The 19,941-nt window shown below is 42.2% G+C and overlaps 2 protein-coding genes across 2 annotated transcripts; one reads left to right on the top strand and one right to left on the bottom strand.

Moving 5' to 3' along the window:
- On the top strand, positions 11,954-14,126 carry LOC109949621. Its single transcript, XM_020565702.1, has 3 exons — positions 11,954-12,192; positions 12,761-13,037; positions 13,221-14,126. The coding sequence occupies exons 1-3, from the start codon at positions 11,954-11,956 to the stop codon at positions 14,124-14,126; spliced, it is 1,422 nt and encodes a 473-aa protein (XP_020421291.1).
- LOC109949962 lies at positions 18,201-19,892 on the bottom strand. The gene is made up of 2 exons (XM_020567110.1): positions 19,365-19,892; positions 18,201-18,643 (listed from the first exon to the last, which is right to left on the bottom strand). The coding sequence occupies exons 1-2, from the start codon at positions 19,392-19,394 to the stop codon at positions 18,266-18,268; spliced, it is 408 nt and encodes a 135-aa protein (XP_020422699.1). The 5' UTR covers positions 19,395-19,892; the 3' UTR covers positions 18,201-18,265.

Raw genomic sequence — 19,941 nt, 5'->3', positions numbered from 1 at the left:
TCAGCAGCAGACATAAAACATCCAAGCCGATCAATCCTCTCATAGTTTGCAGACTCCCAGTCGGCAGAAGAAGGGTAAAAAAGGGGCGAAGGCAACACTCGCACCTTCCAAACTCCTGGTGATTTCGGCTCCCAAGGATAAACCCCACCTGCCTAAGAATGTTTATTCCGATTGTCGCCACTGATTGATGGATCAAGAAGTGGAAAGATAGAGGTCACATATCAAGAATGAGGCACGTCTCAATGACTCACGAATAGGGATTTTAGGCAATAAATCCCATATCCAGAGAGTGCAAGGTTTGGAATCAACAGCAGAGTCAGATCATGATTACATCCCTTTTGCAACTCAAGTATCCTCTTACCGTTCAGCAACGCCAACAAGGTACTCCGAGGTTAAACCAATAAGTTCCCCATAACGTTCGGAAGATTATGGAGACGGGGAGATTCCTAGCCGAGACCTCGTCATTTGACTCCTCTTCCTGAAGGTTCAAAAAATGGAGGACGACATAACCCGTTCCCAAGAACCGGAGTGGGGAAAGCTTCGGCCAGGACAGTTCACCGAAAGCATAAACCACTCCAGGCAGAACAGGGATGTGCAACCACTGGGCATACCGTTCTACACGGGGGTAGAAGACTCCCTGACACACCTCTACTCCTTTCAATCTTCCCTAGGGTGCAAAGGGCTCAGTGACGAAGGACAGTGCTTGCTTTTTTTGTCTGCGCTTACAGAGGCGGCTTTGAATTGGTTCTCTCGGTTGGAACCATGAATGGTAGACTCTTTCGATGAGCTAAAGTAGATCTTTCTCAACCATTTTATGATCCAAAAGGATTGTCTGTACTCTGCCGACGACATGTACACTATTCGGCAGAAGGAAGACGAGCTCTTACGAGAATACGTTCCATGGTTCAACCATGAGTACTCGAGGTGCCCAGAAACCGATGATTAGGCAGGCGCCTTCAAGAGTGGTCTTCGGTCCTCACACTTCCGGTACTTAGTGCACGACAGTAATTGGTGCACCTATGATGAGTTAATGAAACAAGCTGCAATCCATGCAAAAGCTGAATACTTCAACTCAAAAATCGGGCCTTCGACTTGGTAGGAGGAACCAGTACAACAGAGGTTCTTAGTACAAGGATCAAGGTAAGGTTCAGTTGATGAGTCTGTCGAAAACCAGGCTAGCCACAAATGGAAGAACACCATCGACTCTCGACAGGAGCACTCTAAGAAGGTTAGAGGGAAATATAGCAGTGACAATCACCTAGCGCCCTTGCCAAATCATAACCAAGGGCAAGAGGTCTTGACCCTGCTCAACACTTCATACGAAGCTGCTCTAGTGAACGAGCACCAGCTCATACCGAAGCAGGCTAATTGGAAGCCCAATCGATAGGACAACGGGGATACCGGTAAATTCTGTCAATACTACCAACACAACAGCCATAGTACAAAAGAGTGTATAAGCTTGAGAAAGATCGTCGAGCGCTTGATTCGGGAAGGTAAGTTGGATCGGTACATTACCAGGCCATCGCAGGCACCAATTCCAAACGTAAATCGACAGATCAATATGATAAGCACCATCAGTAGAGGTCCAACCCTAGCAGGCATATCCAACTACTCAAGGAAGCACGTCTGAGCAGCCCAATACCCTCAGGTCTTTGGCATCGAAAGCAATCGGCATCATAAAATGCCAAAGGTTCAGTGAGAGCCCATCACGTTCTACTAAGAAGAAGAAGAAGAGATCTTTTACCAGCATGACGACCCAATGATTATCCGAGTCGAAATCATCGACTTCGACATGGGACGAATCCTGATTGATATAGGTAGTTCGGTTAATGTCATTTTTGCCGATGCATTCGGAAAGTTGAGAATAAACGACAGCCATGTCAATTGGTAACTCGTGCCCCTCCTTAGTTTTTCTAGAGATTTGGTTTAGCCAGTCGGTAGCATCAGCCTACCCATCGCCTTCGACATCGGCCCGTGAAAAACAATGATGTACGATTAATTCCTCATTGTTGATTGCCCAACGGCATACAATGTCATAATAGGCGGAATGACACTCACCGGAATCAAGGCGCATCTCTCTCCCCACATGTTGCTCATGAAATTTCTGGCTTGCTGCGACACAGGAGTAGTCAGGGGAGATTAGCTCAGCGTACGGACTTGCTATGCGACAACACTTAGGTTAGTAGCTCTCAAACCCCCTAAGTAGGCATTCACCATTACTGGTGCATCGAACGGCAAGGACCCGATAGATAACCCTTGAGACAAGACGCCAATGCCGCAGGCACAGCAGGCCGAAGACTTGGAAACTGTTGTCTTGAACGAGGACCAACCAGATCGATGCATAAAAATCAGCACTACACTCACCATAGCCCTCCAATCCGAGTTCATTCAGTTTCTACACCATCACTCTAAAGTATTTGCTTGGCCGTACAACGATATGCTGGGAATTTCCCCCAAAGTCATTAGCCACAAGCTCAGCATTTCCCCTACTTATAAACCTGTGCGACAAAAGTGTCGATCTTACGATACCGAAAGGTACGAAGCCATGAAGGCCGAAGTAGAGAAGCTTCAAACCATCGGCTTTATCCGAGAGGCTACGTATCCTATATGGCTAGCGAACTCAGTGATGGCTCAGAAGTTAAAAGGTGGATGGCAAATGTGTCAAGACTATACCGATATGAACAAGGCTTGTCCGAAGGAGAGCTTCCCGTTGCCACAAATCAACCAACTGGTCAATGCCACTGCCGGTCATGAGTTGCTTAGATTCATGGATGCATACTCAGGATATAATCAGATCTTCATGCATCTTGCCGATAGCGAACACACAACATTCACTACAGACAAGGGTCTACACTGCTATAATGTCACGCCATTCGGCCTGAAGAATGTAGAAGCAACATATCAAAGGTTGGTCAACCGAATATTCGCTAAGCACATCGGCATCACCATGGAAGTCTACGTTGACGATATGTTGGTAAAAAGCAAGACTACTGACGAACACCTTCATAACCTGTCCCTCATGTTAGGCATCCTGAAGGAATACCGAATGAGACTTAACCCCACTAAGTGCGCCTTCGGTGTATCTTCTAGGAAGTTTCTCGGTTTCATGATAAGCGAGAGAGGAATCGAAGCAAACCCCATTGATAAGGAAACCGAAGACACAGAAGGACATTCAGAGCCTTACTGGACATGTTGCAGCCTTAACACAGTTCATTTCCAAGGCCACCGATAAGTGTGCACCATTCTTCAAAGGGGGCAAGAAGCATATCACATGGACGGCATGAGCAAGGCACCACTACTGTTAAAACCCTATCCTGGAGCGATTATGTTCCTCTATCTCTTGGTATTGCACAATGCCATTAGTTCAGTATTGATAAGGAAGCTAGAAAATGCGGAACTACCGATCTTCTATGTCAGTAGAGCACTACATAATGTAGAGCTTCGGTACCCTCCCCTCGAATAGTTGGCCTTAGCTCTTATCACTTCAGCACGAAAACTCCGTCCCTATTTTCAAGCTCATATGATTGTCGTCCTAACCAACCAACCACTTCGGCAGGTGTTCTAGAAACCAGAAACATCCGGCCGATTGGTCAAGTGGGCTATTGAGCTAGGGGAGTTTGATGTGTAATTGAAGCCCAGCCGGCAAAAAAAGGCCGGGTCGTTGCCGATTTCATATCCGAATTGACACCTCCGGCAACATCAAAAAATGTTGATATAGACATGATACAAGCAAGTATAACGAACAACATGTGCTTCAACCCTTCGATCCTAGTATAGGTCTTACAAGTTGACGGCTCGGCAAATCAGCAAGGCTATGGAGCCTGTTTATTCCTAACCACTCTCGACAGAGTCAAGGTTGAATATGCCCTCTGTTTCAGCTTTAGAACTTCCAACAACAAGGTTGAATACGAAGCCCTCCTAGCTGGCCTTTGGCTATCCAAGAGCATGTGTGCCCGATAGATCAGCATCTACAGTGACTTCTAACACATCGTAAACCAAGTAACTACCGACTTTGCAGCCAAAGATCTATCCATGTCAGCTTACCTATCGACAACACATCTACAACTCCGAAAGTTTTGTGCTTACGAGATTCGACAGATACCCAGAACAAAGAACAGTCACGCAGATTCTCTGGCAAGGCTAGCTTCGGCAATCAACGACAAAATCAATTGACAAGTTCTTGTGGGACTATGTCCTTCGGGAGATACAGGGTGGCATATGAGGAGACTATTTAGGTTCCCGGTCTCTAGAGCACAAGGCATTTCAGCAAGGATACTATTGGCCAACCATGCATCGAGATGCAATTGCAGTGGTGAAGAATTGCGGCAAATGCCAATGATTCGGAAACGTACCTCACGTGCCTGCCGAACCACTCACACCAATTATAAGTTCATGGCCTTTTGTCCAATGGGGGCTCGATCTGATCGGCCTAATGCCACAAGGAAGGGCCAGGTTAAATATGCAGTGGTTGCCTTTGATTATTTTACCAAGTGGGTAGTGGCCGAAGCCTTAGCAATCATAACGGCTGCAAGAATAGAAGATTTTGTCTAGACCCACATTTGTTGTCAATTCGGTATCCCATATGCCATCGTCAGGGACAATGGCAAGTAGTTTCTGTTGGAATAAAAAAAAAGATCACCAAAAAAAAAAATTGAAACGTGGGATTCGACCGTAATTTGCCACGTCTAGCAAGCAGCAAATTGGTGGTAGAGATAAGGCTTACCAGTCATCTATAAGAAAGAAGTTTGGAAAAAGGTGGGAGTCTAGACCAATGAAAACTCTTAAGAGAGGTTGGTGGCTCCTATTTTTTGGGGAGCTGATTATTTAGTTTTCAAATGAAACATCTTACACTAAAGAGGTCTCTAGCTTATAAAGAGGGTAGCAGTAGAGAAATAAGGGGAAGAAAAGAGAAAGAGAAGGAAACGATAGAAGAAGAAAACTGCTGCAGGAGAAAATTGCAAGAGCATAGGCACAAGAGAATATTTTTTCACAGGTATACCGATTCTTTCAATTAATTCTTGTTGGGCGGCAACCCTCAAATCATTTGGTTGGATGATAAATCCATATAGGGTGGCAACCCTCAAATAAAACTCTTGGATGGTAAATCCATAATGGGTGGCAACCCTTTAATCATGAACAAGGGGTCTCTAGAAAGTCCGTTTTATGAAATTTCTGAGCCGAGCAAAAGGAAATCCTTTGAAACAGAAGTGGTGTTTTGAGGGTTAATTCCAAAATGTATGAAAAAAAGAGAGCGTGAATTACCTCTTGGACTCTTTGACCACTCCTCTCCATCTCTACTTTCCTCTCTGAGAAAACCACATCAAAAAAAATGAAAAGGAAGTTGGTCTTGAAGAAAAGAATAGGCATAAAAAATGGAGATCTGCAAGAAAAGTGGCTGTTCGCCACTTTGTGTTTTGGCTAAAAAAGAAAGATGAAATAGCCATGTTCTTTCTTTTGGAGAAGGGTGTTGTTGGCATACGGATGAAAGAAAACAAAACCAAAAAAAGATGAAGGCAACAGGTTGGTTTTGGTTCCATGGGCTCAGTGAGGCAAACAACGACAACGAACAAAGGGTTTTTAAAAAAAGGGACAGCCACCATAAAGGAGAGGAAGAAAAGTTCAACAAGGAAATCAAAAGAAACAAAGAAGGAAGTGGCGTAGCCACTCTATTTGAATCTACATGTAGTGGACAAAAAAACAGCAACAAGGAATTGAAGGCCTTGGCTTGGTGTTGCATACAGCAGCAACAGGCAAAAAAAGAAGAAGAAGATAGCCACCACGAAGAAAAGGAAAAGTTAGCAAAAGATGGAAAAAGGGGAGGCACACCTCTTTGGGTGTTGGTCTCGTTTTTTTTTTTTTTTTTGGTCTACTTTGACTGTAAAAAAAATATATATATATATATATAAAAGCTATGCTGTGGTCTGACAAAGAAAGGCATTTGTAACTTTCATGAAAATAAAGATGGCTTTGCTCTAGGTCTGTCTGCGGAACAAAAGAAAATGCGCTTGGGTTTTCTTTAAATAAAGAGAGCATTCCTGGCCGTGGTGTAACTCTTTCCCAAGCCAGTCAAATTTACAATTCCTTTATGTTGTAAATCTCTGAAGTCCTAACCCAATCGTGACTGGTTTTGATAAACCAGATGAGCCTTGTGCTGGTGACCAATCACGAACCAACAAAATATGTTAAAGGGGCCCATAGTCAGATTATTGGGTCATATACCAATTAGTTCTAAAAGCCCAATATATTTAATGGGTGGCTAAATAATTATCCATTAAATTTACAGAGGCCCAAATTTCATATCATATGGTTAATGGATTAATTTAAAAATCCTCATATTTTGGCCCAAATTAGCCATATTTGGGTCCAAGTGCAAATGTTAACTTTAGAAAATTAGTGGGTTAATCAAAATTGGTCATTAATTTTCTAGGACATTGACAAAAAGAAAAATGGTATAAAACCATCCAATTTTTCCCATGGGTCATTTACCCATGAAAATTCCAAAGAGATTAAATTCAAATATCTCAAACACAAATTCTCAATTAGTAGGCCACACTTACCCATTAATTTCAAAACTTTCCCATAGGTCATCTACCTATGAAAATCCCCAAATTATCTCAAAGACACCAATTCTAAATTATTGGGCCATACTTACCCATTACTTTCCAAATTTTGGAACTACGTCGGTTTGATCCCATTAAGGGTACGTAGACAGTCTAGCATCTCAATAGACACAACCGCAACGAAATTTGAATCACTGGTTACATCAACCGAGTTCCCACAAATCAAATGTCTACCTTTACGCAAATCAATTCCGAACTACGTTGGTTTGATCCCTTTAAAAAGGTACGTAGGCAATCTAGTGATTCAATCTAGATGCAACCATCCCAAATACAATTCCATATCGAATCCCTGGTTTATTCAGCTAAATTCACTCAAACACTACTCACTCAAATTCATTCAAATTCCTCTTTTTGCGATGAATCATTTATTCATTGCGAATCTTTGAACTACGAGTGGCTTGATTCCCGTAGGGGATACGTAGGCACCCTCAGGTTCGACTTAGGGACAGCTGCAAAACCAAAGACACACGTTTTGTTTCTTTGTGATGGAATCAAAGGGTGTTCCCTTGAAGTAAGGGATTGTAATTAAGAGACACTACATCTCGAATGGGTCGAACCTAAAATAAGAAAACCCCATTATTTAATTAGTGGTTGTGAAATTATGTTGGGAGGATCACATTTTTCTTCAACATAATTTTTGGCACGCCCGGTGGGACCCATTTACCTTTTCATCTCCAATCATAAAGTGACTAATGTTTGTTTTATTTTTTTGTGTTTTCCACAGGTTAGCAAAACCAGATACGATGGCACCCCAAGTAACAATTTTTTTTCCACAAGATTGAAACTACCAGGAATGCTTGCACCAAACAAGTAGGGTTCAAAAAGACTTTCATTGTTGGGGAGAGCCTCATCAAATGTGCTGTTCCAAAGCCCATTTAGAGGGCTAGACCTCAGGTCACTCCTAAGGTCGTCAAGACCCAATTGAAGAAAACACCATCCAAGAACGCTCTCCGAAATGCAAGAAAGAGGGCTGCGCGTGCTTTAAGAAAGAAAGAAGCAAAGAAGGAGTCTATTGAGGTAGTTTTAGCCGAGCTCTCTAGGACAAGCCCAATGGTGACTAAAGGAAAGAACACCTTAAGCACCCTGGCTGTGCCGACTCCCAAGAGGATAAATGCTACCCGATTTGTCCAAATCATGATTAGATCAATCCCGGTCAACCTATATCCTACAGATTCTGTTCTGATGACTTCCACCAATGAAACTAGTGAGGAAGGTCAAAAGGACGAGTCTGTGACGAACGTCGAGGTCAAAAGGGCCGAACCTCTGTCAAGTCCTGGAGCCCATGTTGTGGAATCCACATTACAAGAGGTTTACCTATGTTCTCCTAAGAGTAAAAGCAAAGCCATCATCATGAAAAAGAAGGTGGTGAACATACCTCATCCACAAAGGAAGCTCGTGAAAAAGGTGAAGACAACTGATATTTCTAGGGATCAAATTCCCGCTTCACAGGGGGCAGTCCCAAAACCTCAACATCAGTCGAGAACCTACGTGGGTCCATTGACCCATTCTAAATCCCGAGACATGATAGGGATGATTATTCCTGAGTTATCCAGTCTAAAGTCAACTCGTTTGGATGATTGTTTGCAATGGAATCCTTTTTATGATGATCCCGTATCTCAAACTCAAGAGAATGATTGTATAGCATCCCAAGGGGCCAAACTTCATGAGGGAGTGGAAAGCATGCAAGTCATGATGACTGGTACTTCTAATATTGAGGACCAGTTACCCTTAATCCAAGAAATAATGCAACACCTGCGGAGGGAAATGCAACATAAGTTAGCGGAGAAAGACGCGAAAATAGAGTTACTATCCGCTCAGCTAAAAGAAAAAGCCGTTATAGGTGAGCAAGATAGGGGCAAAACAAATGAATCGGTGACCCATGAACAACAAACAAAGAGGAAAAAGCAGAGAGCTCTACGAGCACAATTTCCTCAAACGACATAAAGGCATTAATTTCTGAGGGGATTCGTGAGTTCTAATTGTCCATAGCACCTCCTGTTCAAGGATATCGAAAACCCTTCCCTTCTCACTATGACGCCATACCATTCCCAAAGGGTTATCAATGGCCCATATTTGATAAATTTGATGGCATAAATAGCTCACCCCATGAACATCTAGCACATTTTTATTCAGCATGTGGCGAGACATCTCAGTCAAACGCTCTCCTAGTGTGTCAATTTGTCCAATCCCTAAAAGAATCAGCTTTCACTTGGTATACACAACTACCACCAGGCTCTATCTTGACATGGGACGACATGCAAAAGGCATTTTTGGCACAATTTGTTAGTTAAAAAAAAAAAAGGTCTCGATCATGGCCCTAGCTCAAACTACCCAAAAGCCAGGGGAAAGTGCTAATGACTTCATAATGAGATGGAGGAGCCTTAATCTTCAATGCCCGGAGAAAATTACCTAGCAATTAGCAGTGCAAATGTGCTACACCAACTCATGCCAGATATTACGACTTTTGTTGCCACTGCTGAACCCCAATCATTTGATGCTTTGTGTCAAAAGCGAGCAATGTTAAAAGACAAATTGCTCGCCAAAAGTCTAGTTTAGGGAAAAGAAAAATGAAAAGAAGTCTGCAAAGGGAGAGTCATTGGCCACCTTTGTCAAAACAGAAAAGTAAAGTGACAAAGGCCAAAGCAAAGACCCACCCAAAAGGCTCACTCTTAAAGAGCACAAAGAGGTCAAATATTCTTTTGGCGATGAGGATGTAGAAGAAATCTTTGACCAACTTCTGGCCTCCAATGGTATTACCTTGCCAGAATCAAAGCGTCCTGTTGAGGCTAACAAGACAAATAACCCTAGGTATTGTCAGTATCATCGCCTCATCAGTCATACGCTCAAGGATTGTTATATCTTAAAGGACAAAATCCAAGAGCTCCTCAACAATAGCAGCTTGGTCATAGACTCTTCTCCCCGACATCATTCAGCTACGGCAAATATGATAGAGGAAAAGTTCACACCCACTACTGCACCACTAGATGGGTTGAAACTTGCAGGTATTAATACCGTCAATAGGGGCACAATTGTACATGCTTGTCCAAATGCACCATGGTCAAGTGATCTTCAAATTCCCACTCTTCATGAGCTCACGACTGCACCTAGTCTAGAGATATGGGAAGATTCTTCGGCCGACGAATCTGCTGAGGGGTGGAAGACATTTGTTAAAAGAGCCAAGCACATGTCCAAAAATTTCCCACCTAATCACAAATCTATTACTCGTCCTAGTGTCAAGATTCGAGGCATGCCAACCTTGAAAAATAAAAGGAGGAAGAAGAAGGCGCAAAAGAAAGTTCAAATCCCTCAAGAGGATGAATATGAGCAACCCACGAGGGTCCCTGTCGCACTCACTGAGTTCTTGCCAGTTGAGTTCTTTTCGAGTGAATCCGAAGTTAAGGAAGAAATTATTCAATACAACATGGTTTCTGTGGAGGAGTATGAGGTTGACACAGAGGTTGATGAGATTAACCTTCTCTCTGGTCGAAACATCCCATCTGCTGATAAAGCACAACAAAATGAGGAAGTTGATCCCTCTAAAACCGAGGAGAAGTCAAAGACGAAAGAGATTAAGGTCTCCTTGTCAGGAAAAACTATTGCAGGGGAAGTTCCACCATCCTCTTCAAAAGCAAAGGATCCATCACAATCACATGCACTTAAGTATGATAGTTTGCCTCATCTTAAGCGCATCCCCACTCCTTTAAGTGTCTATGACGATTTACAAATGTCGAGAGAGCTTAGGGAAGCACTTGTAATGGCTTTAATGAGCCCAGATTCATACAAATCATATTTCAAATCAGCAGATGTCCACACAACTGAAACCTCGAAGCTTTGTGCATCGTGTATGGCAGCAATTACCTTTGATGAAGATGACTTTCTACTTAGGTCCAAATCCCATAATCGACCTCTTTATGTCACTGGCGAAGTTGGAGGCACTACCATCAATCGAATCTTGTTAGATTGTGGTTCAGCGGTGAATCTTATCCCTTTAAAGACGCTCCATGCTATAGGGATGAGTGCCCGAAAATTGTCTCCATCTATGCTGACTATTCAAGGGTTCAATCAACTTGGGGAAAAAGCCATAGGTTCTATCGCACTACAAATGGGAATAGGGGACCTATATTCAGACGCCTTATTTCATGTGATCGATGCTGACACTTCATACAACTTCCTGCTTGGACGTCCATGGCTCCATACATATGGCATAGTCCCTTCTACACTTCACTAGTGCTTCAAATACTTGCTGGATCGGGAAGTCAAGAGCGTTTCAGCTAACATGGACCCATTCAGAGGCGAAGAGGTAAATTACTCTGATGCGAAGTTTTATGGTCCACCTGGTCTCTCATTCACACAGCCATCAAATGTTGATAAAGAGAAAGAAGCAACTGTTGAAGCAAGAAAATCACAAAAGGTAGAAACACCCAAACCTCCAAGGGTAATTCGAGTGAAGCTACCTCCTCGTGGTGTGACATCCCCAAAAGTTGAAGAAGTCCCGACTGCAAAGGCTCCCAAGCCAAAGATAATTGTCAAGACTTCAAAAAGGGAGCCTAGTGAAAAAGAAACAAGCTCATTGAAGCAAACAATGGAGTCACTGATGACGGCAAGTTACATTCGTCCTCTTCGTAAGATCAATTAGTCAATCCCAGGGGCAGTTTGGTCATTTCGACTACTTTTGGCAAAAAACGATGGCCCAAGTAAACGTATAGTTCTTCACAGAAAAGAATCATTGCCGGAAACAACATATGCTCCATTAAAGATAAAACTTACAGGTCATAAAGCAAAGAAAAGCAATGCTCGCTCAAAGTGTCTTTTTGAAGGTCACATCTAGAAGCTTCCGAGTCCGAGATACTCACTAATATGGAACAAGCTATGTTTAGAGAAGATGAGGTGAATATAAGGCCACTTCGCATCTCTGTGTTCAAAAGACTAAGGGCCAGACAGCCACCTGGCGTCTCAGTCTTTCAACGCTTGGAGAACCCTTCTAATTCTCAACAAGGGAAAATCCATAATAAAAGAAAAATGGAAAGTTAAGAGTCAAGAGAAAGGTGTGACCGAAACAGTCAAAAGGGTGAAAATAAAGGATGACCTGGTCCAAGTCAATTGCACCTCTTTCGAAGAAACATTGGACCAAGATGATGATTCTCAAGATATCGAAGGATTCATTGACATAGTCCAACAAGCTCCACCACAGATGGAGGAGAGAGGTCAAGCCACAATTGATGATCTCCAAGAAATTAATCTTTTTCAGTACTTTGTTAACACCGCAAGAGTTAGAAGAATATACACAATTGTTGCAAGAGTATCGAGATGTATTTGCATGGAGTTATCAAGACATGCCAGGTTTAGACCCAAACGTTGCAGTTCATAAACTTGGGATACTTGATGAGGCTCGATGGGTGAAGCAAGCACCACGCCGTTTTCGACCAGAGCTAACAATCCAAATAGAAATCGAGATTGACAAGCTCATTGCCGCCGGTTTTATCAGAGAAGTCCAATATCCCACTTGGCTGTCCAATATTGTTCCAGTCCTCAAAAGAACTGGGCACTGCGTATATGTGTGGACTATAGAGAGGTCAATGATGCATGCCCAAAAGATGAGTTTTCGCTCCCAATTACAGAATTATTGGTAGATGCAACAACCGATTTTGGTACCCTGTCATTCATGGAAGGATTCTCTAGTTACGACGAAATAAAAATGGCTTCAGAGGATCAAGAGAAAATTGCATTCCGCACTCCAAAGAAATTACTACATTGTGATGCCTTTTGGGTTGAAAAATGCAGGGGCAACTTACCAAAGAGCCATGATAGCCATTTTTAATGACATGCTTCACAATACCATTGAGTGTTACGTTGATGATTTGGTTGTCAAAACCAGAAAAAGAGAACACCATTTGAGTGACTTAAAGAGTTTTTGATAGACTCCGAAAGCACCAGTTGAAAATGAACCCCTTTAAGTGTGCATTTGGGGTAACTTCAGACAAATTCCTTGGCTTAATTGTCTGACATCGATTAATTGAAATTGATCCCTCAAAAATCAAGGCAATCCGTGCAATGCCTCCCCATCGAAATTTAAGAGAGTTGCGAAGGCTACAAAGAAGACTAGCCTATATACGATGGTTCATCTTGAATCTCTCTGGAAGGTGCCAACCATTCTCGAGGCTTATGAAGAAGGATGTTCCGTTTGTATGCGATCAGGCATGCCAAAATACTTTGGAAAGCATTAAACAATACCTGTTGAATCCGCCAGTTCTTATGGAGCCAATTAAAGGGAAGCCTTTAATCTTGTACATTGCGGCATTAGAACGCTCGTTGGGTGCATTGCTCGCCCAACACAATGATGATGGAAAAGAAAATGCACTCTACTATTTGAGCAGAACACTCGTAGAGGCAGAACAAAATTACACCCCTATCGAAAAGGTCTGCCTCGCATTAGTGTTTGCCGTCCAGAAACTACGACACTACATCCTCTCTCATAGAGTCATCTTGATTTCCAAGGCAAACCCGCTCCGATATTTAATGTCCAAGCCTATGCTCTCTGGGCGAATAGCCAAGTGGTGACTCCTCTTCTCTGAGTTTGAGATAAAATTTGTTCCACAAAAGGCAATCAAAGGGCAAGCTCTTGCTGATTTCTTGGCTGCTCATCCTACTCCTGACAACATGGAGTTACCTGCTGATTTGCCTGACGAAGAGGTATTCACAACAGAAGCACTTACATGGCTGCTATATTTTGATGGGGCAGCAAGAAGAAACGGAGCTGGGGCAGAATTAGTGTTCATCACGCCGTCTGGGGGCTTAATCCCATACTCATTCTCTTTACTAGCTTTATGTTCTAATAATGTGGCAGAATACGAGGCACTCATCATTGGCATTGAAATTTCTCTCGAGATGCATATTGACTATTTGCAAGCATATGGTGATTCACAGTTAGTCGCCAGACACTTGAATGGCCAATACGTAGTCAGAAATGCTACGCTCATCCCATACCATGAAAGGGCAAAGTATCTCATGTCACAGTTTCAAGACATTCATGTTAGTCACATCCCGAAGTCAGAAAATGATAAAGTCGATGCACTAGCTAATTTGGCTGCATCGTTAACACTACCTGACGAAAGGGATATCCAAATCATTGTTGGGGAACGTTACTTACTACCCCCAGCTATAGAGAGAATTGAAGAAGTTGTTGATTCAAACGTCATCAAGGCTTCCGAATGTGAGGAGGAACCAAATGATCTTGATTGGCCCAATCCCATAATGGAGTATCTCCAACATGGCAAGTTGTCAAATGACTCAAGGAAAAAAGCTGAAATCCAATGTAGAGCCACTCAATTTCTATACCTAAACGACACCTTGTACAAACAGTCATTTGATGGTATGTTGTTAAAGTATCTATCGAAACAAGACGCAACTAAATCTCTCCATGATACTCATGCTGGTACTTGCAGTGCTCAGCAAGCTGGTCCAAAACTCTCAACAACTGCATCCGATAACTTTGTCTTGGCCATTTGAAGCTTGGGGATAAGATGTTATTGGCATGATAAAGCGTAAGTCATCACGTCAACATCAATACATCTTGGCCGCAACCGATTACTTCTCTAAATGGGCTGAAACAATTCCTTTAAAGGAGGTACGAGCAGACGATGTTACAAACTTCATAAGGAACCACATCATCTATCGTTATAGGGTTCCATCGAAGATAATATCTGACAATGCATTGTATTTCAAGTGCAAGTCCATGACAAAGTTGTGCGAGAAGTATAAGTTTCAACACTCATTCTCCGAGAGTTACAATCCATCATCGAACGGTCAAGCTGAAGCTTTCAATAAGGTATTGTGCAATATGTTGAAGAAGATGGTCTCAGGAAACAAAAGAGATTGGCATGAACGCCTCCCTGAAGCATTATGGGCTTACAGGACGACCATACACAACTCAACGGGATGTATACCATAAAATTTGGTGTTTGGCTCTGAGGTTATTCTACAGTTAGAAATCCAATTGCCATCATTAAGGGTAGCTTTACAGCTAACAAAACCCGATGAAAAGCAAATGTGAGACTGGCAGAACTGGAAGCTCTCGACGAGAAAAGACTGGTAGCTTAACAAAGGCTCGAAATATATCAAGCTCAGGTTGCAGGGGCATTCAACAGAAAAGTTAAGTTCAGATCTTTCTCAATTGGAGATTTGGTTTTAACTGTCCAAAGACCCTTTGTCATTACTAGGAAAATGCAGGGTAAGTTTGAACCCAAGTGGGAAGGGCCCTACGTCTTTACTAAGGTTTTCTCCAAGGGTGCCTACGAGTTGTCAAACTCCGAAGGCAAGTGCATATATCCTTGTGTGAATGGGAAATTCTTCAAGAAGTTTTATGCTTGATGGTTAGGAAAAAGTGCTCGTTGGGCTGAAAACCTGAAAGGGCGGCCCAAGCAAAAATTAGAGGCCAAAAAAAAAAAAAAAGGTACCCGTTGGACTGAAAACCCGAAAGGGCGGTTCAAGCAAAAGTTAGGGTAAATAAAATTTAAAAAGCTCGTTGGACTGAAAACCTGAAAGGGCGGTCCAGGCAAAAATTAGAGCAAAAAAAAAAATACAACAACATGCTTTGTGGGCTGAAAATCTAAAAAGGTGGCCCTAGCAAAGAACTACGGTTGACTTGATCCCTCAAAAGGGGTACGTAGGCAGTCTAGTCCTTAAAAAGCTAGATTCAGTCACAAAACTCAAAATTCCCTTCATTACCTCAATTCAAGGAGGGTGAACTACGTTCCGCTTGATCCCTTCTCAGGGTACGTAGCAAGCTAGCCCAAAAGCTAGGTGCAGTCGTTAACTTTCACAAATTCATTTTTGTCCACCGATGGTGTTAGCACGTGGTTAAACTGTTGTATACTATGCAAGAACTCCAACTTCACATGAGTATAAACTGTGAAATACGAAAACAAAATCCTACAAAATCTTTATTATAAAAATTATTTTTGGTGGAAAAAACCACATTACAAGAGCAAAGAATGTTGAAGCAAAGGCCTACCTAATAATTCTTGGTGGATGAACCATACTGCAAGAATGCTTATTGAAGGGAAAAATCATGCCAGACAAAAAAAAATAAAAATAAATAATAGGCTCATCTCTTAGAGCTCGCTACAAGAAGAAAACAAGGCATTGATCAAACGACGGATCTCTCGCTGTTAAGCCTTCATGGACAGTCGAGTGCTCCCGATCCGGGGAAGTAGATATTCTTTAGCATCAATTCTGGATTGTTGCAGTTGTGTTGCTTGTTCATTTTGATGCTCCAAATAAATCTCTAAGCTCATCTTTTGCATATTAAGGGAAGTTTTCCTAGCTTCATGCTATTCCCGCATCTGGCGAACTCTCTCTTCTGCTTGCTTGATGGTAGCTTCCTTGATATCCAAGTCTTCAATCCCTTTAGCAACCTCTGTAAGTTCTGTTTCAAGAGCCAGCTTGGTGTTCAAACATTCCTTGCGTTGACGGATCAGATCGTGAATCATATCAACATTCACATCTCCTAAGGAATGTCGCCTGGCAAGCTCAAAAATCCAGTCCACAAGCTGGGCAAACTGATTAAATGCAGTTCCACCACACCTAAGAATGTCAACTGTTGACCCCAAAAGTTGAAGGGCCTTGATGATCTCGGAATGGTGTATGTGCAGTTGAGCAGGTGTCTCTCTGAGGAGTAAAGTCTGCTAAAAGTACCTTTAATTTCTCTACTGATAAACTCCCGCCTACTCAAGTTTACTTCATTCCCAAAAATCTGATAAACAAAATTCTCGACTGGTACCAAATTTTGGAGGGGTCGCACAACTGCTATGGGCCCTACACCTTCAGGAAACTGATCATCGGCTGGGCTATTCTAAACTTGCTGAAAGTCAAACTCTTCAGCCATGAGGTCTGACCCACTACCACCCATGTTGGAGTTAGCACTCTCATGATGAATGTTTTCCTCTTCACCTGAAGAAATGACCTCAAAGGCTGGGTTATCTACGTTAATAGGCCCCATTTCGCGAGGAAAATGGATGTCATCAAATCTCATTTCCCCCTGCACCGGATTAGAACTCTCTTCGTCAGGTACACGGCTAGAGCTTCCATCCTCAACCATATTGATCTTCATGACTTGCCCGTTTAAGGTGTGAATCTCGATTAACCCTTTGGGATTGGTGCATCACATGATTAACCCTTGAGAAATGTTGCCATTTAGCATTGCGAATTCTCTTCCTGTGTCCTCTGCTCGAAGAAGCACAACGAGGAAGTGAAGATGAATTAAAGCCGCTTTTGCTCATGCCGGTCGACATACTTTTCAAATTATCAGTCACAAAGACGTGGTCCCTCCTTAGGACATGCCTGTCTACCACTGAGAAAATTTTTGACATAGAAAAGCCCATGTAAGGTGAACTTGCAGTCATCCACCATCTACAATACCACCAAGAGCATTCTCCAATGCAGGTGGAGCGCGGAATATAAAAATGCGCCATGGTATCTTTGCATAGAAGAACCGCTTGGGTTCTCACCAACTTCTCAATCCCGCATCGCTGCCTCTCACATATACTAAATGAAAGCTTGTTTGCCAGAACTCCTTGATCAAAGCCAAACTGGCAAGCAAATCTATTTGCGTAGTAAGGCTCCAACCAAAGATCGCCACCTACCCTTACAGGAAGTAGTGCAGAGCGCATACAAACCAAGAACTCAAAGGCGTTGTCCGCAAGACTCTCTGTGTCTAAAAGAATGCAATCTTCATGTGCAAGGAAAACACTGGGGTGATAAACCATAAACCCACTCCTAAAGATGATCCTAGCTTGGTTAGAGTTGACATATTTGGCTTCAATCTAACTATACCTCGCTAAAAGAGGGCAATGTGCTGGAAAATCATTATCACACCGACGATCGATCATATCAAGAAAGTGCTCCCTTAACCATCCAATCACATAATGAATGGGAAGATACGCATTTGCTAAACCAGGACCCCTACGATGAGTAGCAACTGTACCTAGGGCATGATAAATGAGTCCCAACATTGCTGAAGAAAGTGAAACTCTAAACCCTCTCGCCATCATACTTGCCATATAGAAACATTCTGGCCTTATAGCATTATCAAAGGGCAAGACAAAACGGCTAAGCCAAAAGGCTAAGAAAGCAGCCAATTGTCCTTCGCGTGAAATGTTTAAGGGAAATTTGAGGTATTCGGAATTATGTTTGGGAATTATGTTATTGTTATTCCCCGCAGCACCATATATGGCTTCCTCTCGAAAGAAATGCTCAATCCATTGGTTGTGGAAAACTTGCCCTTTCTTATGGAAGACGCATAGTTGAGCATAGATTTTCAAAAGTTCACCAACGGTTGAAGGATATAAGTCTTCAAGGCCTAATTCTTTGTTCAAGGGGATAAATTTATCATATGGAAGACCCAAAATTAGTAACCCACCAATAACTTTTAGGTCATATAAGGAAATGCCCATTTCACCGTTCCCATGATGAAATGTGTTAGATAAAGGCCCCCATAACTTGCAGAATGCTCTCCAAACATTAGGGCAAAACTCATAGGAGTACCGAGAAATGGCCATAGCCCCATATATATCAGCTTGACGAAGGACATCGCCAAAGTCACCCAAAACAGACTCCGTCCACTCTAGTACAAATGCTCGAAAGTTAGCCTAACCGAAAAATTTAAAATTGCTTCCCCATGAAATTTTGTTGCGAAGCATCCTGTGCATAACTGGATAAAATTCATCCCTAGGAAGACACTGCTCTCCTTCTATCTTATTGTTTACCTTCATCAAAGAATGAGCTATAAAATGTGGGCCTTTTGCTTGGAAAATTTGAATAACTCGGTCTTCTTCATGGGGGTTGAGCTTGAGATGTCCACTACTCACGTGATTTGTGGTGAACCAAGTTGTTCGACTCTCAGGAGGCACCATAAGCCGGATCGAATTCAGAGGACAAGATCTCATGTATTGGGGACCAAAGGCGATGGCCCTACCATATTCATTGGAAGCATGCTCCCTATGAAGATTTCCATAAGAATCCATCACCTGAAATCAAAGGTGTCAAAAAATATACATATGTCAGCTTATAATGCTGGTAATAAAAATCTCAAGCTTTGCACTAGTAAAAGCGTCACATGCACAAAGCTTGAGAGGGCATATGTTGGAATAAAAAAAAGATCACCAAAAACAAAACAAAAATTGAAACGTGGGATTGGACCGTTATTTGCCACATCTAGCAAGCAGCAAATTGGGGATAGAGAAAAGGCTTAACAGCCATCTATAAGAAAGGAGTTTGGAAAAAAGGTGGGAGTCTAGACCCATGAAAACTCTTAAGAGAGGTTGGTGGCTCCTATTTTTGTGGGAGCTGATTATTTAGTTTTCAAATGAAACATCCTACACTAAAGAGGTCTCTAGCTTATAAAGAGGCCAGCAATAAAGAAACAAGGAGAAGAAAAGAGAAAGAGAAGGAAACGATAGAAGAAGAAAATTGCTGCAGGAGAAAAATTGCAAGAGCACAGGCACAAGAGAATATTTTTTCACAGGTATACCGATTCTTTCAATTAATTCTTGTTGGGTGGCAAACCTCAAATCATTTGTTTGGATGATAAATCCATATAGGGTGGCAACCCTTAAATCATGAACAGCAAATCCATGAGAGAATTCCTGTTCAATAAAGCTCTGCTGAGCAAAAGGAAATCCTTTGAAACAGAAATGGTGTTTTGAGGGTTAATTCCAAAATGTACAAAAAAAAGAAGGCGTGAATTACCTCTTGGACTCCTTGACCACTCCTCTCCATCTCTGCGTGTGAAAGCCTTTACTTTCCTCACTGAGCAAACTACATCAAAAAAAATGAAAAGGAAGTTAGTCATGAAGAAAAGAATAGGCAAAAAAAATGGAGTTCTGGAAGAAAACTGGATGTTGGCCACTTTGTGTTTTTGGCCAAAAAAGAAAGATGAAACAGCCATGTTCTTTCTTTTGGAGGATGATGTTGTTGGCATATGGATGAAATAAAACAAAACCAAAAAAAGATGAAGGCAACATGTTGCTTTTGGTTCCTTGGGCTCGGTGAGGAAACAACAACAACAAACAAAGGTTTTAAAAGAAAAGGGACAGTCACCACAAAGGAGAGGAAGAAAAGTTCAACAAGGAAATCAAAAGAAACAAAGAAGGAAGTGGCGTAGCCACTCTGTTTGAATCTGCATGCAATGGACAAAAAAAAAAAACAAGGAATTGAAGGCCTTGGTTTGGTGCTGCATACAGCAACAACAGACAAAAAAAAGAAGAAGAAGAAGATAGCCACCACGAAGAAAAGGAAAAGTCAGCAAAAGATGAAAAAGGGATCG

This window comes from Prunus persica, chromosome G6 (assembly GCF_000346465.2).
Source record: "Prunus persica cultivar Lovell chromosome G6, Prunus_persica_NCBIv2, whole genome shotgun sequence".
Lineage (NCBI taxonomy): Eukaryota > Viridiplantae > Streptophyta > Magnoliopsida > Rosales > Rosaceae > Prunus > Prunus persica.
The sequence above is the reverse complement of the archived record's forward strand: the minus strand, read 5'-3'. Positions and strand labels throughout refer to the sequence as shown.